This window comes from Catharus ustulatus, chromosome 7, assembly GCF_009819885.2.
Source record: "Catharus ustulatus isolate bCatUst1 chromosome 7, bCatUst1.pri.v2, whole genome shotgun sequence".
NCBI lineage: Eukaryota > Metazoa > Chordata > Aves > Passeriformes > Turdidae > Catharus > Catharus ustulatus.
Window position 1 is genome coordinate 13,135,262 of NC_046227.1, and position 23,789 is coordinate 13,159,050.

The 23,789-nt window shown below is 37.5% G+C and overlaps 1 protein-coding gene across 1 annotated transcript in view; it reads right to left on the reverse strand.

The window, feature by feature from the left end:
• PARD3B (par-3 family cell polarity regulator beta) overlaps nucleotides 1-23,789 on the reverse strand; it is a 394,443-nt gene that overhangs the window by 210,947 nt on the left and 159,707 nt on the right. The window contains exons 5-7 of the mRNA XM_033064800.2: nucleotides 17,357-17,448; nucleotides 7,317-7,403; nucleotides 3,716-3,841 (exon numbers count right to left, since the gene is read on the reverse strand). Coding sequence (XP_032920691.1) covers nucleotides 3,716-3,841; nucleotides 7,317-7,403; nucleotides 17,357-17,448 — 305 coding nt within the window. The remainder of the gene's footprint in view (nucleotides 1-3,715; nucleotides 3,842-7,316; nucleotides 7,404-17,356; nucleotides 17,449-23,789) is intronic.

The window sequence follows — 23,789 nt, forward strand, 5'->3', positions numbered from 1 at the left end:
AGCATTTAATGGAACTACTCCCCTTGGTAGTGATAGGGCAATGGAGAACTGTTTTAAACTAAAAGAGAAAGATTTAGGCCAGACATTAAAAAGAAATTTTTTACTCAGACGGTAGAGAGGTACTTGTTCAAGTTGCCTAGAGAAGTTGTGGTTGCCCCATCTTTGGCAATGTTCAAGGTCAGGCTGGATGGGACCTGAACAACTTGATCTAGTGGGCAACATCCCTGTCCATGCCTGTGGGATTGGAGCAAGATAATCTTTAAGGTCCCTTCTAACCCAAACCATTCTATGATTCTGTGAACTGCTACCCTGGTAATGTCACTGTGCTCAGATTCCCACACATTGTAAGGCAATTAAGACAAGTTGGCCAAAAGAACTGTTCTTAAAGCCTTCCCTGGGTTTTGAAAAACCTGTAGATTTGCTCACTCAAGCTATGTTACAAACCTTGGATTCTAAATGAACAAACAAGACGTCCCTCTTCCTTAGAAGGTAGGAGAGAAAAGCCTTCTGTTGAAGTAGACTGATTTTCTTCCATACTGCAGAAGACCACTTGAGTACAAACAGAAGACGTAGCTGAAGCACATTACGAGAATGAAAAACCAAAGGCTTCTGCTTAGTTGAATTGGGGCAAGAGAGAAAGTAATGGCTACGTTAAATTTTAAATAAACCATGGAGTCCTTCTAAGAACATTGTACTTATCTCCTACCCTTCTGTGGTGTGTCAGTCTGAGTCAGTATTTTACTGAAGTCTTGGATTTGGATTTGCACTCAATTATGTAACAGGAATCAATGTTGAAAGTACTTCTGAAAGAATTTTTTTACACTGACACAGGAAGTCACTGCAAATATAAATGTCTTGAAAACACACCTACTGCTTTCCTAGATGAACAGAGCAGCACAGTACATCCACCTTGCAGCTGTAGGTGGTGGAAAGGAGAGGCTGTCTTAAGAGGGTTTTCTGTAGCACAAAGCCAAGTTAAGAGCCAGCTCCAATGGATACTGCTCTGGTAAAGAATCATCCTTGCCACACTGAGTGTATGAGCACCAAGAGTCAGAATAACAGCATTCATTGACAGGCAATGCTGCCAGAGAGAAACCTCAAATTTGGAAAAGCAAGGTAGCAGGGAGAATGCTGTAGGAAGGCATTCTTTTAGCATCACTCTCAAGGGTTCTGTTTCAGAGCTGTAGCAGACTGTGCCCCAGTGTGTCTGCAGAGGTTATAAGTTTATCTGTTCACCTATAGCCTGTCAAAGTTCTCAAGGACAGACCTTACCCTGATAGTAGAAACCATGGCACACTTCCAGCATAAAGCATCCAAAATTTTAACTGTGTTTCTTTCACACCCCATCTTCATCATTGCAAGTAGCCACTTGGTCATATGTTACAAGGTAATTTAATAACTCAGTTTCAAAAGATTAATATTTAAAATATATGCAAGAAAAAACATAAGATCTCCTTCAAACAAAAATTAGTGGAAATCACTCAAGATATCCTATGGGAAAGTCTAAATGCAGTCTTCAGGGGCAAAATAACTGGCTGCACTTCAAAGGGAAAAAATAATGAATGGAGAAATTTATATTTCTTGAGACCTCAAGTGCATACTTTAAAGAAATAAGGCAGTCAGTTAAAAGAGGTGCTAGAAACTCTGCAGCACAACAAAATGTAATTGAATAGATTAGCAGCAAATGAAAAAGCAGACCAACAGTCCCAATATACAGCTATTATAAACATGGGAATACAGAAAGTAGGCTGCTGCTGTTACAGCTGCAGAAGAAGCAATTGTCAGGAGCAATACTAGAAAGTCTCTGCTGAAATTAGAAAGTATAACAGTCTAAGTGTTAAAACAGCTTTTACAAGGGTTACCAAGAAATGTCAATTTGAAACTAGCCAACAGATTTTCCTCTCGAAGGGGAATCTGATTGCTATTTCTGGGTCAGCAGTCATTGGAACAATACTTTGTTGTACGTTTTACAATTTGTGAATTTCTGTAACTTTCTGTCAGCTTAGTACATTTATGTCATGCAAGATGGAAAGTAAAAGGCATGTTCATGGAGATTAGTTTCAACCTGGAAAGAGTCTTTCTTTAGCCATTCTCCACAGCCAGGGAAGAGGGATGATGTAGAAAAGTATTTTGGAAAACTATTCAGCAGTACAATGCAAGACTTGGGAAAAGGCTAGAGCTTACCTAAAATGTTCTCTCCAGTTCCCAAATAGATGTTGAGCCCTCAATACCTGTATTCTTTCTCCTCAGATGCAATGCCACTACAACCACACTACACAAAATTAGGCTCTGCTCTGAATCACCTTTAAGCTGCTTTTCTCTCTCCCCATGACAGACACACATTCTAACAAGACTGATCTCTCTAAGCTAACTTATGGTCATTGGTCCTTCCAACTCCCAACACTTCACACAAGCTTTTAGAAAGTAAGTGCCCTGCCTGTCGCATTATGAAGAAAAGCCTGACAGAGAAGCAGAAAATTTCCTGAAGTATTTCAAACTGCCCCAAAATCCAGTAACTTTACAGAAAAACATGCAGAGTCCTCCACTCCACAAAAACCTCATGAAAGCCTTTGGAGATCTAGTTAAACTCAGAAGAAAGCACCAAGGGACAACACATTGTAAAGAAAGGATCACATTTTGAAAAGAGAAGTTTTGGTTCAAGCAAAACCTTATTTGCAAAATTTCATTACAAAACTGCACAGTGGGACAACGAATGTTTTAATGAGATACTGACAACTTTGTTCTGCTCAAATTGATCTTTTATTTAGGAATTTCCATGGATGGAAGAGAATGGCACGTACTATAACACAGCAGAGTGCTTTTAGCACCAAATAGAGAGAAAGCTGTAACAGAAAAGCTATCAGGAAGGAAAAAAGTAGTCTCAGAAACAAGAGTACTAGTCTACAAAACTACACTGGTTTCATGAAAACCTGTTTTGCAAATATTTATTTCTAACTGTGAAATTATGTATTTGATTTTAGTCTAGAAGCCTTGAACATTTGGCTTACTGTTAAGAAAGTTAAGCCTCGACTCCCTTGACATCTCAATAGGTTTTTGTTATATTATAAACAATCAATCAGTTGTCTAAACATATGGATTAAAAGCAAAAACAAATTGTAATTTAATTACTACAGCAAATATCTGTGAAATTTGAGAGGCTATTCTTTTGTGCAACAATGCCACATTAATTCACAGATGATCAAAACAACCTGTTAGTTAAAAAATATTTGAGACAGATAATAAATGTCAACAGACTTTTAATAAAAGTCATAAAAAGTGAGACCTTCCATTTAGCTCAAGTTTGACAGTAGAAGTATTTTTAAAAAAAGTAATGATCGGAAAGCTACAGCACAATAAACATAATCTTATTTCATTTGCAAAAGAGCATTAAACATGCTGTGATGTTGACTCATTCTGAAAGTCTTATGAAGAAAAAATTACAAAGAAAATACAGTAAAAGTAACAGAACTAGAAAGGGAAGAAAACAATTACAAAACTTAATGTTGTTAATTTAAATAAGCACAGTAATTTCACTAAAACTCGTGAAATTTCACCTTATTTGGAGGTTTCAGAAAGAAAATCATGAAGTTTCTGTCACATACCAATTTTATAGGCATTTTTTTCTGAAAGAAGCATTAATCCTTTTCCAAATCCCTTAAACACAGCATTGTATAAAATCTTGGCTAGTTAAAAGTATTATTAAAGCAGCACTTACTGTGCAAAGGTTTTATCTGTAAGGTCCACATGGTTTATCTTCACAATGCATTCATTTTCATGGAAAAGACCATCACGCCGAGATCTGCTGTTTTCTTCAACACCACGGATGAAGAGTCCCAGCATCCTAAAAGGCAAAACATAGGTGAAAGAGATCCTTATTGTGCTGATACGAATTTATACCAACTAGAAGTGGATATTAATCTCTATTGTGTAAGAAATGATAGAGCAGACTGCCTATCTATCTATGAAGTGCTTAACCTAGAGGTTTCAGCTGACTTATTAATGAAAAAGGAGGCCATCCCAAAAAATACCCCAGAAAATTGCTGCACACTAATGCTTTACTACTTGCTCAAACTTGGGGAGCATTATGCCCTGTAGGTCATACTTAGAGAAACAGAGGAAAACACCTAGATCCCTCTCCAGGTAAAAATGTCAGTGTAGCTTATCCGATATTTTTCTGCCACTGCTCCAAAAAAAAGCACAAGCAGATTAAAAGTAATTCTCTGCCTTGACTATAATAAAATATACAGGAGTCAGAATGAGACAAGAAATAACTGACTTTTCTACTTCTGAAAGTGTCTCTGAAACTTTTCAGTTGCCAAAGCCCCTTGCTTTAATACAAGACAGCAATACTACTCATCCATGTGGCAGGAGAGCAGTAGAACATCAACAGCCAAGCTGTCTGTTAACAAGGTAAGTGCAAGTGTAAACAGAGGTGCAGCACAGAATAATGCAATAAGTGAGCCAGTGTGGGTGGTGCAAAATTCCAGTGTCAATAATGAATCCTGACCTACCTGGAACACCTCTGTATTGCAAACTATAATTCAACATAGTTATATCCAATGATACCACTACTGTGTCCAAAAAGTCCTGACAACTGTGAGCTTGTGAAGAACTTCTATAATCAATCTTTGTCCACTAAATTTCCATACCACTTCAGCAAAGATGGTCATCAAAAATGACCTTTAGAGATCATTTTCTATTGGTTATACTCCATAAAATATTAATGTGCAATTTTCAACATGCCAGCACTCCAATCACAAAACAGAAGTCCTGTATTTTTGTCTCAGATTTATGACTGCCCCTCATATCTAAGTCCATTCAATAGATTCACAGTATGCCATTAACTATTTCAAGTGATACTATATTCACTGAGCATCTGACTTTAGATTTACTGTCTCAGAACATTTAAAAATTTGTACTTCTGTCCTATCAATTACTAAGTGAAAAATTAATTCCTACAGATTATTAGTTCTTTAAAATATCTAACAGAAAAAAAAGTGATTTATTAGCATAAAGACTCTCTGTAATGAGTATTATCCTTCCCTGAAGGATTAAAAAGGGCAGTGGTGGTGAGGGGCCACAGCCCTTTTGATGACATCCAACTACTGGCAATCAAAGACCTTTAACCCTAAGAACTAATTAAATACAACTATGTTAAAATGCAAGCCAGTAAAAGTATAGAAATAAACAAAATTACAAATTAAGTTGGTTGCTCACTAATCCTGTGTGCTTGGCTACTGCATTCATGTAATGCAATAGGATTGCCTACTTGTCTGAAACTTGTGTGTTCCGTACTGCCCACGTGGCTTGAGTTACGAACACTGAGGCAGCTTGAATTCATTCCTCCACTACTTTTTTCCACGGCCTGAATTTTAGCATTTTAATGCACTATTAAATTTTAATTTCCTGCTTTTAATATTTAAGTGCAAAAGAAAGGGGGAAAATTATTTCTATTACTTTTGTAGTTCCTGTATAAACTAAGATATTGTAAATTAGTATGATGTTGTAATGACCTGTAGAAAAACTTTTGCCTGCAGCAGCACCAGGCTAAAGCCAGCATTACCTTATTAGAAGATAATTTTGAGATTTAAATAACAGACCCATTTAGTCATGGCCAGCATGTCCTCATAAACTCTCTAATGTCACCAAAAGAAATAAAATATGCTTTTCTGTACTTTCTCGTGTTATGATGAGTTACAATTTATATTCTAGTCTCAGGCTAGATTAAAAAAGAGTTAAGCCATCTAAGTCAGTGCAGTATTTTAACTCTAAAAGTATCAGTACAGTTCTGCCAAGGGTCACTAAAATGTAAAGACAATGCCTAAACAACCAGTAGCCCATCTGTCAAAGACCCCTCTACTTCAGCAGATCCCCAAAAGCATTTTTAAGGACATATTAACATGAGTACAGTGTAGACCAAGGAACACCACTTCTTACAGGCCTTTAAAAGCTGCACTCAACACAGTGATTACTTGAGTACAAAGCTGCATTTCAGTCACAACAATTATTGATTTTAACAGCTTGTAATTTAATAAAAATTGTTTTACTGAAAGACCTTGAAATACGGTGTCCGCACTACAACCTTTATGGCATGCCTGTGCAATTCAGAATGGGTAACAAAGTGGCTTTCTCAAGACAAACAGGCAGCCCACAAACCAAGGACAAAACTTGGATCTTTGACAGTTGCCATCGAAGACCAACTTTCTTCTTGGGATAGTGATGCCATTTTTACAGGCAGCAGATGGACATCTATTTTCCCTTTTGGTAACAATCTGAATTAATTTGTGCCCACTTGCAAATTCAGATCTTGCCAAAAAACCAGACCTTTACAAGGTAATTCAGTCCTTCACTTTCTCTGTCCTACATGAAAGCTGACAAGTAAAGAAACATTTACGAATTAGACAATTTTTACTTTTGCAATTATTGGCTTTGTGTAACAGGCAGCCATTTTACTATAAAGTAGTGTCATTTATGGTTCTGGCAATTTCCCATCTCTTATTCACGGCTGCCAGTGTCAAATTAACTCTCTGGCTAAGCCTCTGTATGTCAAATTTCAGCCTAGATTTTTATTTTTTTTTAACACATCCAAGTTACATAGCTTAGAAAACAGCTATAATGAAAATGCTGACACAGTCTTAACTACAGCACATCAATATGAGCATGCTGCTATAATAGGCTTTTGTGATCTCCATGGACTTTGTTAAATCATTTATAATTAAAGTAATTGTATTGTGACAAAGAAAGGTTCATGGTATAGAGCACATTTTAGAAACGCTATGCAATCAAATCTGAAAGATGGCTTGAAAAATATGAGGTATGAGCAGGCAAGCTATTTTTTTGACTCTTCTTGTCTGGTATGTCACTAAGGGAGAGCCTATGCAGATATTCAATTAGGAAAAACAAAACAAAACAACAAACACAAACAAACAAGCCCACAACAACACAACAAAACCAACCCAACACCACACAAAACTACTGAGTCCAGTTTACCACTCAGAGAATAAAACCAGAGACAATTAAAAGACCATATATAAACAAAGATGTTAGTATTGACTGAGAGCGACTAGACATTGGTCTAGTTGACAAGATGGAGACCAGTCAAAGGTTGGACTCAAGTATCTTTGAGGTATTTTCCAATCTAAATTATTCTGTGGTTTTCTTATACAGAACTTGGACTAGTAAATATTTTTATGATGGAAGACAGTGTCATAGACCAGTTTTTGTTTTCCTTTTGGTAAATAGTAGGTATTTTATGATAAGCACAGCTGAAATCCTTTCATTAATATACTTCTTGAACAATGCAGAAAATATCTTACCTTCCACTCAAGGATGAAAAAAAGGGCACTACATGTATTCCCAAGGGTCCACCTTCTCCAGAAATCTCCACTGTTTTTGTCATTTCACTAAGAAAGAGCACAGGGAAACACATCTCATAAGCTTATTCACAGAATTCTCCATATTAAAAACAAATTCCCGATTGATCAGATAGCAGAAAAGGTAGAAAAAATATTTGACTCAGAACTCACTAATATAAGAAAATAAAATTAAAGCAGCCATTAAATTTTTTAATTGTTTTAGATTAGCATTTGTGTGTTTTAAAAGGGAAAGAAATCAAATACTAGACATTTTTCTAAATTAACCTTCAAGTAAGTTAATTAGAATATAAAAGAATAAGGTTTCACGTGAAGAGAGGCTTCATAGTAAAAAAAAAAATGGAGGGGGCGGTTTTTACATGTTCTTAATTTAAGGTTTATGTGATTTGCTTCAATTTTCCCATGTGGTCACATTATAAACATGAAGATCACACAGAAAGGACATTGAGAATTTCAAGTCAAATCCCATTTAAATATACTGATTTCTTCCCTCAGTTGATACAGCCTCTGTGACAAAGAACAAAATGAATTGTGATCAGTAGTGCAACTCAGCCCATTTTATCAAAGTTTCCTTCCTCAAACACCATTATTAAAAACCTCTATATTATCTCTGACAAGACTTATGCTGTTTCATGGCATGTGCTGCTTCACTTCCTATTGACTATTGTAAACTGTCAGCCTTACAGTGACCTTAATTCTATTCTGGGTGACCATGACTTGAAAAGGAAGGTTCATGAACTGGCTAGAACCTTAAAAATTAGCAATGTCTGTATTGCAGTAGACCTTCTTCCTTCTTTCCATAATAGTGCCCATCTTCCAAAAAGACTCCCTCCCCTCCCATGGTACTGAACACCCCCAGCACTCGGGATCAGTGGCCACAGAGGATTCCTGCACACACCCATTCAGAACACCCTGGTTGTGAGACAGAACCAAACGGCCACTTCAAATACTGCCCAGAGTAAACGACTCTGTCTAACTGATCAAGTGCAGACTACTAGTGAGTAAGACACCCTGATCATTCCCTGTGCACCAGATCTAGAGAGCACACATTCGCTAGATAAGAAGACCAAGCTGACTCTCTCCTACACTCTGCCCTCCCTCCCTCAGATGATTTTTCCTTAGTACCACAACTTCCTCTGGTAGCAGCTGACTGATTTTGCTGACCCATGGTCTTATGATCATTTGATTTGATGGCCAGTAAAAATGCACTGAAACCCATCAAGAATCTGTGATCACCCTTGAAGTGGCAGCACAGTTACACCACATTAAGTACAACAAGAACCCACATGGCACAACTAAGCCCTCCCCGAAGGAGCATGCTTACTGCAAATGACCTTAGACAAAATCTGGCATTCCTTCCTAGTAACATAAGAATATGTTTTTGGTGTTATGAACCTTTATCCAGTTGCACAATGATTAATGAGAAGCAATGTGCCCTAAATACACTAATTCTTAGCTTGATTGGCTAAATATGGAATAATATTGGAAAAGAAGTTTATAAACTTTATTATTTTTAATTAGGGGACAGAGTGAGTTTTGGGGAGCATTTTTTTAATAAACTGTTCTTTCAAAAGCACTGGCACTGTAATGAATTTATGTTCTCTAGATATTAAATGGAAAGATCCTAAACAACAAGACATCACTGATCCCAACGTAATGGATTTCCACGTTACTTTGTTTATAACACGGACACCAGCAACAGACATTTGTGGATTTTACTTTCCTGTATTCCCCTGCTTCATTAATCAAATGGGGAAATCCTGAGAAAATCTTTCTGTAAGATTTTTTTTAAGTACATTTTTTTTCTGGTGAAGCTGGTTAGAAAAGCTAATCAGGGTGGTTACCAAAACCCTCAACAATGAATGCATAGGAAATTAACTCCTCTTTCAGTTCCATCTTCTACTTCCTCCAATTCTCTTAACACACAAAGAGAGATAATTAAAGGGCTACTTTTATTGCCTTTTGAACTTCTAGAAAATCAAAACGCATAAGTAAATTAAGCGGCCAAGCCCTCAGATTCAGAAAATAATCAGAAGTAGTGAATGGGCTTTCATTAGTACAGGGAAAACTTAAGTTATAGCTGTCCCCAAATAACCTTGTGTACTCTAGGGAGGAGTTGTCTTCCTAAGCAACTGTAAAACAGAGCAGGAATTTTTTTTGAGGGCTATCACAACAGACAGGTGAGCTGTCATATTAAATCAATGCACTTACTGTTATAAGGAGGCTGAAAGCCAAAGAAAACACACAAACTTATTTTTAAATTGAACATGAAAGCTACACATTAAGAACAACAGGCTTCTTTGTGAAAACAAATACCCACATGGACACTATATATTACTTTAAAAATTTTTTGGTACATCGTAAAACTTATGGATGTTTAGAGCACTAAATGTTCAGAATAAGAGCACACTTTACATACATGTACTAAGAACTTTGGAATTATAATTTTAATAAAAAAATTCATGACTCTAAATAGACTCCTCCTTCTCAAACAAATGGGACTCTTACTTCCAAGAAGAAAAGAGTCTTTCACAGCAACTTTCATGGATCTTTGAGAACATGTTGTTTTTATATTATACCTATGAAAGCATGACTGTTAAAAAATTTAAAAAACCGAACATCTGGGATTTGATTTGTTTGGTTTTTTTGAGGTTTTTTTTGTTTGTTTGTTTGTTTTGGTTTTTTTAATTTAAGAACCTCAAAGATTAGAGACAGACACATTTAGTGCCATTCACTTGTTCTGTCCCTCTTTGGGCAGGTTTAATCTGCCCACAAGGACAGCTGAACTCAGCACTGTACTATTTCACGCTGGCTTGCAGTTTATACTGTACTGGAGAAAGTATTCAGGAACAGGGCATGGCTGAGTGAGATCCTAAATAGGATAAGCTCTAAGAACACTAATTACTAAACTCCAAAGGCACATGAGACACACAGGTGCTTGGACTCTTCAGTTTGACAGAGCTAGGTTAAAAAAATTAAAGAAGGGAGTAGGAGAAAGCAGAATTACTGTCTAATGCAGGTTGATAGCTGTGAGAACAGCAAATATAATTTATAGATTTCTTGCAGTATTCAACACATTTTAAAAACAAACACCCAAATAGGAAAAAAATAAATTCCATAAGTTAGTAACTCGTGACCTACTGCTCTTCGAACTCTCTACTACAGACCTCAAATGCCCTTTGCAGTAAAAGAAAATGCCCATCAAGTCAGTATAAAAGATCTGGAGTAAAATTCCTATCTGGGGGTGAGAGGCTGGGAGCATCGGTGAGCGATGCACAAAGGGTGCCTCAGTAGGCTGCACTCTGAATATCTCCTTGTTCTTAAAGGAGCAGATGGAGCTCCTACCTCAGGAAATTCTGTCCTTGCTGAACTTCAAACTCAATCTCTATGGAATACATAGAGATAGATTCTTACAGCAGTCAAAAAGACTGAACTTTAAAAAAGCCTTTATGCCAGTGAAATTTCTCTGAAGTGCAAGGTTCACCCCAAACAGAAACACAGCACTCAGGCTTCTTCCAATAACATTCCGGCACCTCCCTTCCCCTTGCTGCACTGGAGGTACCTCAGGTCTCACACAGGGGAGAAGACTTGTCCAGAATGACCTGATCCAAGATGCTGTACTATTGATTTTTAACCTGAAATTGTCATAATTTACTATTTAAATTCTTCTTTGTTTGATACTATTGATTTCTGACAGATTCTTTACTGCCTATCACATTTGTCAACAAGGCCTGCCATGCATATTATTAAAAATGCTGATAAGTACTGTTCAACAAAGAGATAAAGTGTACACATGAGAGCATGCACAGCATTGGTAACATGGAAAGCAAAATTAAATGGAATGCTGCACATTTAGTGGTCAGATCTAGTCATGAATCGATCTGAGCCTCAGATTTGCAGTGTCCTCACTGTGGATACTATAGCTCCCTCTCCTGAAACCCGTATCAAGAATTAGCAGTTTGTGATTACATAAAGGGAAAAGATCTGTTAGCTGAAAGCTTCTCTGTAAACTACCCAAAAAACACTGAAGAACCAATCCCAAACACTGAGCACACAGATGCTTGAAAAGGGAACCCACTCCAGAAATAAAAGTTACACGTTGTTGCAGCAAGACCAAGTTCACTGAGGTGATTTGTCCTTCCCCAGCTACAAACACAATGGTAGGATTGCTTTTGGAAAATGCAGTAGGCACAGCCTAAAGCAGATTAATTGTTTTGCAACACAGTGAAGACAGTACCTCAGAAAAGCTGCTTACTGCATGGGTTACTGGGCAAAACTTGTCACCATGTGTATGTCACAAGAACCTACTGCTTCAGTAAATACAAAGTATTTACCATTTCAATGGCACCTTCCTTCGCAGTTTTAGCCATATTCAACAATTTCTCTAGTGTTTTTAAGAAAAGGTATGGATTAGTAAGATACCATACCTGGAAAAAAATCAGTGTCAATGCTTCCCTTGCAAACAGAAAAGCACATTCTGAACATGCTATGTGGTGTTTTTATTGACCACAGCCAAGTAAAAGGCAAATTAAAGGCCAGTTGGATGTAGAGAGCTCACAGATCCGGTTATTAAGCTCTATCTCCTTACTTGTTCTTCACTTGCACCTCCAGCTCCGTGCCTCTTCCCCTGCAATGCAGTCATTCCAGCAGAGAGAGCATCCATTGACTAAAGGTGTTGACATTTGCTAGACAGCACAGGCCTACAGGGGATGTCAAATTCCTTTAGGGCATTTTAAAGAGGAAGCATGCACGGATTTACCCAAAGAAAAGATGTTGATGGCTCTGCCATATACATTTTCACATACTAAACCAATACAGTTACTGATGATAAAGATTTGTCCCCCTTCATCCAGAGCAGGCTTCCAGAGTAGTCAGCTAAACTAAACCTGTCAGATAGCACACTCCTCACCTACCTCCTACTCCCTTTCAGCCTATTTCCTTTCCCCTTTTCAACTAGGTAGGCAAACCTTTGAGAAAAATGTCTTGATAACCCTGAAGAAGGAGCTGGAATTCAAGATGTTATGTAGGATGTTATGTAGTGTGAACACACTCAAATGATGAAAATGGGAACAATCTCTAAATAGGGCTAGAGAGCACCCTAGAAGGAGAAGAAAAAGCAACTCAGTGTGCAGGAAAGGATAAGTTTTCCAGGTACAATTAAGGAAACTGGTCACTCTTTCATAAGAGACAGGAACACAACAGCTGCTCCATTCTACACAACACTAAAATTATCCAAAAAGTTCAAATATTTACTATGAAATAATGTCACATTCTTCCAATTTCAGGTTTGAAGAGGACACAAATCACCTTCTCCTAACTAAAATGCATTAATCTAATTATTCCAGACTTTTTTCCTCACACTAAAATTAGTTCTCACAAGATTAAATCTGAAGTTTTAGTGAGAAGTCAGACAGCCTGCAAGCACTGGGGTTTTGTGTCTTTTTTCTTTAAATCAAATTGTTCCAATTCTCTGTTGTTAGACTAATGAAAGACACAGTAGGTTAAAAATAGGAAAACACAGAGAAGGAAAAAATGCTTCAGCTACACTTTAATTATGTATCTACAGTGCTTAAACCAAGGAACTGACCCTGACCTCTGCTAAAAAGAAGTGGGAAGACAGCAAAAGCGAACATAATGAAAACACATAATGAATTATCTATGCATAAATTACCCTTTGCGTTCCAACTAATCCACTGCTATTAAGCTAAACATCCACTTGCAAGAGATTCGTGTTTACTGTTCCTTAACACAGCAATTTGTACTGAGAAAAGCAAGCTTTTCAAAACCAGTATTCCCATGTATGGTATGCTAAGGAATTCAGTGCTAAAAGCTGTGACAAATTATCTACCTGACCATCGAGAGAGTATCAAGACCCTGTTCTTACTATGAAAATCTTTCTGACCTAGTACAGAACATGAAAAAAAGGCACAGAGAAATACAAAATCGTATACAGTGATGGTATTAGCTTGGCTTCCTTTACCCTGAACATCATCTTTACTTGCAAATAAACAACAAAAAAGCCACCTTCAGAATTTACAAGAGGATTGTCATTATTTATTCCATTAAAAACATTCCAATGACCTAATGTTTTAAGTCCTTCCTATAGTAAAGTTCAACTCTCAAAATGTCAGATTAAAATTTTCAGACCCCCAAGGGATACAGTCTTGAAAAATTTCCCAGTACTTCTGCAGTGAAATGTTTTAAGAGAATCCAGCCAAAGGGACTTCCCATTAACTTCCAAGCAGAGGAGCCAAAACCCCTCCATACTCACATTCATTTACTCCATGTGCAATTGATTTCACCTACTTAAACCAGTGAACTGACTTTCTTCAAATCAAACAGTTTTCCTGCTTGAGTGAGGAATATAAAACAATCCAAGTCTGGATCTTAAAGTTCAACTGACTAGGGCTCTCAGTCATGAAATATTAATCATGGTACTCTTTTCTCTGCTTCCCTCTGAAATGCTCATTATTGGTTGCAACTTGAAAGGGACTCTGACCTCAGACAGGTTGGTGCTCTGTGAGAAGGCTCGGATCATTTTCTCAAGTTGACGAGCTGCTATTTTGCTCAAGCACTATAGGCCATAAAGCTTAGCAAACTCAGTGGCAGGAAGCAAAGCAGGGAAAGCAGCAGGGCCAGCCATAGTTTTCTTTCTTCCACTGCCTTTTGCCCACAGCACAGAGTAGCTCACAATTTGGCTGAGATATTACCTTTATTAACATCTCTTGATGTGGCTTATTTAAATGAAGGGTTAATAACCTGATTGTCCCTCACAGCCCTAACGACTTTAAAATTCAACAAGCAAAATACCTGAATAAATTAGAATTATGTGTAACACTTTCTTTCAGAAAGGAGACAAATTAGATATTAAGATGATAGTGAAAAAAATAGTTTTATTATTTAATGTTGTTTTATTAATAAAACCTTCCTTACTTCAATCAAATACAGATAATTGAGACAGACAGATGGTCTCTAGTGACTCATTTTTTCCCTTTATAAACCTTCTACTTCTAATGAAAACACTTTTGGAAAAACATTTTTAAAAACCTGACTTACAAGAAAAAAAGCCAAACAAAAATTAAATCATTGGTACCAAATTTAAAGTCTTTGACTTTTGAAATTCCTGTGAATTTCACAGAGCTAAGAACTGACTTTGCTTTACAAAATAGTGCATTCAGAATCTCTCTCATGTTCACTGTTTGAAGAGAGCAGAACATTTTTCAAATACTCCAATATAACTCACAATTTTGATGACAAATTCCTCATAGTACCCATCTCAATTTTGCAGGCAAAACAGTGTTTTTTAAAAACACCTCAGGATACAGGAACCACAACAAGGCACATTTTGATAGAATTACTCTACTGTGACTATGAAAAACTGCTCCTTTCTCTCTATTTTGTTTTGATTTTCATTTGCTTGGTTGGTTTTGGCCAATATTTTTCAGACAATGCAATCTCATTCAAAATTAAAACAATTCATGTCAAAAAAAGGAAAAATCCCCACTATTACTAATACAAAAAGATTCTTGGGAATACCATGTTGTGGCCAGCTTTCCCTCTGCTCCCTATCTGTTCAACATTTGATTGATACTCTGGCATCAATCAAATGGGTCTCAATCTATATTCTTTATCATTTTTCCTTCTGTGTTCCTATGTCAGGACAGTTTGCAGAATTCAGCAAAAGTTGTAAGAGATCTACAGAAAGCTAAGCTTATTCTTGTCTGGTTTGTGATATGCCAGAGAAGACCTGGTTGTTTCAGAAAACTGAATAGCTCTGAAAAGTATCACAAGGGGTTTTGTCATTGTCAGTGTTTCCAATAGCCACCGAATTACAGAGCAAACAAGTATCAAAACCTTCTTCTGAAGAACCCCAAATGCAAGCAACGAATTGTTTAACTCCATAAACAATAATAGGCTCTCAGAAAATTCCTAAGAGGACTCAGATAGTCTAAAACACCCTACTAAAGGCATAAGGAAAACAGTAAATATGAAGAGCGTGCAGAGAGCTTGATTAATCCCCATTACAAATTAACGGATCAAGAGACAAATGACTGCATATATTTGGTGATGCATAATAATTAGCTCAGGTGAAACAAGCTGTGGAAGTCTTTAGCAACATTCCATGAACAGAAAATACGCATTAGTGACTAAACTAAGTTCTATACCTGCGTGATGAACACTAATCAGCAGGCGTGTGACTTCGAGGCCTGGCAGGTGCAGGGAAAGCTGGAAAAGCACTCCAGTTCCTTTTCATGATGAGACCATTCCAAAAATATGTATCGGTATCAGCAGGCAGAAGGAATTACAAAATGGCATAGGCACTGGGTGACAAGGAGACCTCCAGGAGGGAGGAAAAAACCCAGACAGAGCTGATAAACACAACTGTACCAACATGATAAAATTGCGCATAAAATAACTGAAATTATGATTCAAAGAACAAGAAAAACTGAGAAATTAATTCCCTTGCAATGAAAAGACAAATTTTTGACGTGCTGTGAAAGGAACAGTGATCCTCCTCCACAAATCTTGCATTGCCCAGACCACCAGTAGTGTTCTAGTCCCTGCTCTTGCGAACTTCTCCACAGGCATGGGGTACATATTCATGCCTCTTCCCCAGACCCCATGTAGCTAAAATGGGAATATTAAGACTTGTTTTTTTCTCAGATGTTTGCAAGGATAAATGCTTGAAGATTAAGGCATGCAGATACTGTTTATTTCATGAGTTTTATCTTATACTGTTTTGACAAACAACTATAAGCCGCAGAATTATAGCAAATGACTATCTGCCATCGTTAAAATTGAAACAGATTAATTTTTCACATTTTAGCTGTCACACAGAAGTTTGTCATGTAACACTTCTTAATTTAATTATATGGTGTGCTATATATATATCTCAAGAGTTCTGCAACAAACACAAGATACTGGACAAAGTACTGAATTCCTCTACGTTCTCTAAAAGGTGAGTTCAGCATGACCTGAATCACCAGTCAAAACTGAAATTTAAGCTTATGATGAGATAGAAAAACAGCAGCATGAAAATACTCCAACACTACCACTGAGGATCTGACCAACTTACTCTCTAACACTATGGCACCCTGGCTTGATAATTTGGTGTAACAAATGCTATTTACAAAAGAATTATTTTTCCATTTCATTTCAGCCATTTAGAATTTTCCCTTTGCTTTCAGGTGCAATAAACACTCTTACTTATTACTAAACCTCTGGAGAACACCTAACTTCCTCTCCTCTTGTTCCAGCTATTCAGCTCTCAGGTCTTACTCCACTGGTTTCCAATACAGATTATATATTTACCTAAGTGCTGCTCAAAATTTAGACTGGTTAAAATAAAAGTTATTTCCCAAAATGTCAATGGGACCCTGACCACATTGAGATACAACAGCACAAGCCATCTCTTGCTTGTCAAAAATGAGGAGAAGATATAAGGATTTATTCCACCTGACTTCTCTAGTGAAGAAATGAACAGGGAAATATTGCAAATATTAGCAATAGTTTACACTGTGAATAAACACAGATACAAAATCTACTACAGGATATAGCAAAGTAATAACCTTACCACTCAATCCTGGAGGTGACACTTAAAGCAAATGATTTTAGGATTATAATGTTAATAGTTAGTATAAGTTTAATAGTTAGTTATTGAGATATAATAAATGATTTAAGAACACCCTTTATCTTTAGACATGAAACACTTGTAGGACTGAATAGAAACCAAAACCCAGATTTCTCCCTTACTCTTGTACTACAAACAGCACAAAAATAATTCATATTCATCAACTAGGGTACGAGATTGTCATGCTCAAATATGTGCTCTGGTATGTGAATCAAATGCAATTTTAGTGGGGGAAAGGTGGGAGGAGGAAGAGATAATGGTGATGAGAAGCACAGTGCAGAACCACAAGTGCAGCTGTAAGGAAAAGGTAGTCTTGTATAAACAGTTAAATCACACTTGAAGATGTTCCTACCTGCTAGGGAGCCGGGCCCTCTGAGCCAACAGCAGTTCTGTGGGTCCAGTGAGGTTCACCTCCCCATCCTGAAAGGATGCCTGGGAAGCAGCCTGTTGAGAGATTTCAAAGCACATATTCAAACAATGAACAGAATTATGCATATAGAACAATGTGATGTTTGTGTTTATATTTGGAAGAGAAAGTCAGTCATAAAATAACATCCTCTCACTGACAGTAAGGACTGGAAGACCCATTCTGGATGGAGCACTTGTGACACAGCACTTGGAGAAACAGGAGGGTATCTAAGGTCCTCCTGTTCCTGCCAGTCCCACCACCCTTCCACTGGGAGAAACTTAATGTTATACAACTTAATGCTGTAAAGTTGTACTGCTTTACTTTCTTCTCTGCCTAAGCTGAATGCCATTTTCTCCCACTCTGAGCTGCTGCCTTTCTCCCATGAGATCACACAGACCCTGAGTAAATCAAACAGCTTTTTTTTGTGCTCCATCCCCTAGCAGCGTTTATCTGGCAAAGATATGTTTTCAGAGTAGCTTCCCAGAAAAAGAAATTATGCAGCCATTTGGACAATCAGACATAAAAATAGAGTGCACACAGAGTTGAGACACCAATGCTAAAGCTCTTGAAAACTATTATTTAACTTTCTTTTTGTGATCCTTGCACTCAATGTTTGCATTTTTTCATACTGGGAGAAGGAAATAGTTACCAATGAGATAAGACCACTGTCAGCAGGTGATGTATTAGCTTTAACATACTGTACTTCATCCCAATCCTTATGGCAATAATGTAAACAGAGCAAAATCCATAACAAAGACCTTTTTTGGAGAGGTCACTTCTGTCAACTCTGCAACAGGAATAGAGCTGGAAGACATAAATCTTCAGCTGTCAACACACTAAGAGAATTCAATTCAGAGTCTGATCTTAACTAGATAAAGGCTAAAGTTAATAATTATTTTTTTTGTTGTTGCAGTGGTAGTTTTCCAGTGTATACACCTGCCATATTAAGTTATCTCAAGGCAATAGGTAGCAATGCTATAAATTAATTTCAAAGAACAAAACCAACTAGATAGGTAATTTAATTTTCAATAAAAGTTCCATCTTCTCTCAAAAGATGATTCTATTCAAAAGGTGGCTTTAAAGGTTTGGTGTTTCCAGTCCCTCAAAGATTTGCAGAATTTATTTTTCATTTATAAGTATAAAGAGAGTTGGGGGCAAGTGCAGGTTGCCTTGGGCTTCAAAATCGTGAGGAGCCTTGCAAGCAAACGCTTGAGATATAAACTAAGCTGGATCCTTTTTGGTTCACATGGTGCTTTTGAACCTTTAATAGTGATACTGATGCTCTTTGTGAGTTAATTAGAGCAGAAGCCAACAGACTTGGTTTCAACTGCAAGACCAATATAGTTCACTCAAAGTGAACTTCTGTCACTAATAAAGAACCTCTTTTAAAAGCTGTGTATTGAGTATGTGCCATCTCTTCCAATCACTTTTCACAGTGGAACCACATGTCAAGGAACAATTCTTGTTATATGAAGTATATTCCATACTAATCTTGTAAATCAAGAGCTTGACCTCAAGCAGTGCATTACCAGCAGAAATCAGACACACAGCCTTCCTGTGTTAAAACCTCATCTTGACAAAAGCTTTAAAAAAAACTGTAGTGAAATCAGCAGATGCTGGAAGAAGACGAATGCTTTAACAACAAAACTCCCAACAAAACTAACCTCTGTTAGCCTGCCACTGAAAAGAGTTGTTGCTACAGATGCTCTTCTTCATTGAAAATTAAATATAGTCATGAGCAGATTCAGGGCTGTGATTAACTAGACCCTTTTCTCCCAGACACTGGCTGCAACACAGTACATGACAGAGAACATGCTACTCATGCCTCAGAAATGTTTTGCCATCTGAAATCTCCCTTGCGGACTACACAAGCTGCATACGCTATGCTATTTATCTGTTTCTGGACTTTTGGTTACTATTGTTTTTGTTGTGGTGAGATTATACCTATGCTTGTCCCCCATCTCCCACTTCTTGGGAAACAGATTTCCCAGCAATGATAAACACTACTGTTCAGAACGCAATCTTGTATCTTGTTTCTGCTGACTGATTCACAGATTTATTTTTTTTTTTTTACCAGAAAGGAAAAAATTTTGATCAACAAGTATACTCTCATACTTCAATTTGCTTTATGGCACAGCACAACATTGCTAAGTTACATTCCAAAAGAAGCAAGAGGTCCTCACAGGAAGAATGCAACAAATAGCTTTCTTTACTGCTAAAAGCCAGACCAGCAGAAAGTATCTTGAAGCTGGATAAGAGTATTATTATGGACACAAGAGGTGTCAGACCTTCGGAAGAGGTCTTCAAATTCATAAACGTGTCTGAGATGTTTCAAGGCATGATCATTCCTGTGCCAGAAAATAATGGGGTAACCTTGTGAGGCACCTGACAGTCATGCATGTCCACATTTTAATCTTTCTACAAGATAAAACTTCTGTGAGGAATTACAGGATGAAATTTGGAGTCCATAACACTTACAAGATGCATTTTTTGTTTATCTTGTTTATGAGGTTTTTTTAGGTTGGTGTGTTTGTTTGTTTGTTGTGGTGAAGGGGTTTTGCTTGTTTAAATTTAAGGGTAAAAGCTTCCAAAATAAAGTTATCCTCTCCTGACTGGAGAAAAGTGCGCAAAAGGATTTCAGAAAAAGTTCAGTGTCAGAGCGCCCATCCTGCACTCCACTGCCTGTTTAGATTTGCAGGAGTATAGTGCTCCCACATATCACAGATTATCACATGCTCAAGTCAATAAATACAAAGCCAGATGTATTTAATGGCTTAACTGATCAAGGAAACATGAATCACAACACTGACATTATAAGTGAGCTCTCCGAGAATGACATTAGAGCTCCAGTCACGTAACAATCACTATAAATGGACAAATTCCTTTCATACTTGAGCATTACATTATATGCACAGCAAATTTAAACAGATCATCTCCTGACAAACAAGCAGAATAACAGCAAACCAAAAATGCACAATTAAAGACACTGTCAAAGACACTGATCCAATACACACAAAAATGCTCAATCTCATGTTCAGTTTTTAAAGACTGATTGTCACTTTCTCAATACTAGCAGAATTAAGGACACTGACTAACAAACTTTGACTCAAATTCTGCTGACACTGTAACAGATTTACAGTGACAGGATTGCAGTTTTCACTAAGGACATAGGAATAAAATGCAAAATGGTGAGGTAAAAACAAAAATCAAGGAAGCATGTGCATCTAAGAACAGTGGAAGTTTTAAATTTATTTACATAGGGAAAATTTGAATTAAGCAATTCTCCTTAGTGCTACTAAAAGCATGTTCTTCAAATTAGGGGCAAGCAGAAGAGAGTGATTTGCTTAAATAATAGCCCTATGCTAACAACTGCAACCCAAATGCTAGGAAGAGTCTTGAATTCATTATGTGACAGCTCTCAAGTTGGGTAAACACATACATGAGGCAGCAGGAGGAGTGACAGAGTACATACCAATAGTGACATTTTCTACTTTGTGAACATCCACTCTTCTCAATTCAACAGTCAGCATGGGCATATGTTAGCCTCAGCAAAAAACATGATGCAGTCAGTCATGGTCTTATTGAGCTTAGGTAATATGACCAAGTCTATGTCTTTTCTTTAATGTTTGAAACGGCTTATTTCATAAAACTCACAAAATATCGCAGAGATAAAGCAACAGTGGCACTTTTGGATAGAGCCATGAAAGTATACATTTTTGGCTAGAAAAAGAGAGAGAGAGAGAGAGACAGAATTGACTGAAAATGGTCAAACCAATCGTTCGTATTGCAAACCAAGGGTGCAGCCCTGAGAAGCCAACACAGCAGCGGCTGCTCCACAGCCAGGCTGCCCCACCAGTCCCACTGCTCTGCTTTCTTACTATCATTGCAACCCAAAAAATCTGGATTTTGGTATCTTCAAAAAAACTGCACTACATCTACTTGCTACCTAAACTCTGACTAGAGTGTAGTTTTGAATTCCATTTTAGTTAAAAACAAATCCTTTGTTGAGGTTCCTATGCAGCTGAAGTTTGCACATTCATGCAAGAGCAGATTAGATCACCTAGCTCAGCAAGAAAACTTTAGAAATATTCACAGGCCACCAGTGGTTATAGAAGGACCCTAAATCACCTCAAGTCTGTCTGGTAGGTTCAAAACACAATTCATAGTATAAAATTGCCAATACATCATTTTTAGGAATGTTACAAGCAAAACCCATCCTATCTTCTTTGAAAAAAACTTATTCTACAATAACCAACATGAGAAAAATCTCAAAATAGACAAATTTAGAGAAAAAGAACTCTAAATAAAGAACTGGAGAAAATACTGAGCGCAGGATACACTTGGAGTATAAAATGGTCATCAAACACTAGCAATAAACTTGAAAGAAGTAAGTAAGATCTATTAATAGAGGAAATACATACATCTACTCAAATTAGGACTCAAACAGTCTGGAATACCCAAGGGAAAGTATCTTTATCTGAGACTTTCTTCTAATGACAAAAGTGAAAATGTGTGTCTGAAGTTCCAGTTTCCAGTACCGTATTCCCTGAGGGCCTCAGCTCTTTAAAACAAAGGAAAAGTATCCAAATCAAAGAGCAGAAGGTCATGGAACAGGGTGGCAGGCTGCAGAGCTCCCTCTCTCTACTTGGCCAAAAGAAAACCTTCTTCTAAGAAGGTTCAGTAAAAGTTCAGATCCCAACAACATAAACAGTGAGATGCAAGGAAACCTGGGGGTGAAAGGGATGCTTGGTTTACAAATGCAGGAAATGTCTCATCTACTGCTCTCACAACAGACAATTTTAATTACTGCATTTAAAAATTGAACATTTTTAGCAACACTTTCAGGATCATGTGAGCTTTTCTGACAGCCAGAATGAGTTTAAAAAGCCATAGCACTATATTTAGCTCTAAAAATCAACACTTTCATAAATATTCCCAAACCAATTAGCCCGTGTTATAAAGTTGTTTACTTTTACTTAGAACAACAAATGCAATACCTGACATGGCATACAGAAGGCCACATAACTCATGGAACATCCACATAAATACCCCTTGTTGTTCAGTAATGATATAACTGAGCACAGGTTAAAATACAATAATCCTATCTGAACCAAGTTATATACATCTTGCTGCAATGCCTAGCAGTAACATTCTATGTTTTCAAGTTCTGGTCAGCTGCACATGACTTTTTAGGCCCAAAAGGCTTCTCTATGGCTCACTTGGTCTGTTGGGACAAAAGTAAGTTGTGTGTTCCTGAAATGGCTAAGAAACTTCAACCACAATAACCACTGCCCTTCATTATGATACTCATTAGCCTCAGTTTGCAAAAAGAAGAATGCAGCACGCCACAAGCTTTCAAAGTATTTCAGATTGAAAATCAGTATCTCTCTTCCTCTATTTAGCCTTAAATCCACTAATTAAAGATGTCTCACTAAAACCCTTCATAAAGGAAACATTTATCTTAGTTTTATTACTTTCCATGTACAGTCAGGTTACCCTTAAGCCAGGGAACAATCTGGCCAAGTGAAATACATAACAAGCTTCCAGTAAGCAGAGATGTATACTATAATGTAGCAGTAACACGTCAATGTAGGAGAAAACTTTTGGAACTGAGGAATCTTGGTTTGGACTGTAAGAGAATTACAGTAATTTCATGATTATAAGTCACACCTGATTATAAGCTGCGTGTCTGGGTGTCAGCAACTGTCTTGGGTTACAATACAGAGTGTGATAAAAGGTATCTGTTCTATCACCATCTGTTGAGGGTGGGGGCAGTGATCCTTATCTCCATGGCAGATATTCTGCTAATGGGCCATCCATTGAAACCAGGTGGGGCATTGTTCTTTATCTTTTCACACCCCATCCTTCCTCCAGTGAGTCATTTTCTGCTAATGGCCCATTGAGTCCCACTGTGTGACTGATAAAATTACTGCATCCCATTGGAAGTTGCTCCAGCCAGGGGAAAGAGCCCAACATTTCTTACCAAGATAAAAACAGAGGTTTTGGGACACTAAGGGAGCCCCTTTCTCCACTGGATTCCAGAGGAAAACCGGATTTCTCCACATCACCACTGGACCTCCAGAGGGAAACTGCACCTTGTACAGGAGCACTGCTCCAACTGAGCCACATCTGTCACTGCAGGAGAATGCAGCCACCATTTAATGGGACTGCTACCAACACCGTGCCTGACGGGGTGTCAGGTTGTACTCTGACTTTGTCAGGGTTTGGAGTTTGTTTCTTTGTATTACTGTATTTCTATTTTAATTTCCCTAGAAAAGAACTGTTATTCCTAATTCCCATATTTTTGCCTGAAAGCCCCTTGATTTCAAAATTATAATAATTTGGAGGGAGGGGGTTTACATTCTCCATTTCAAAG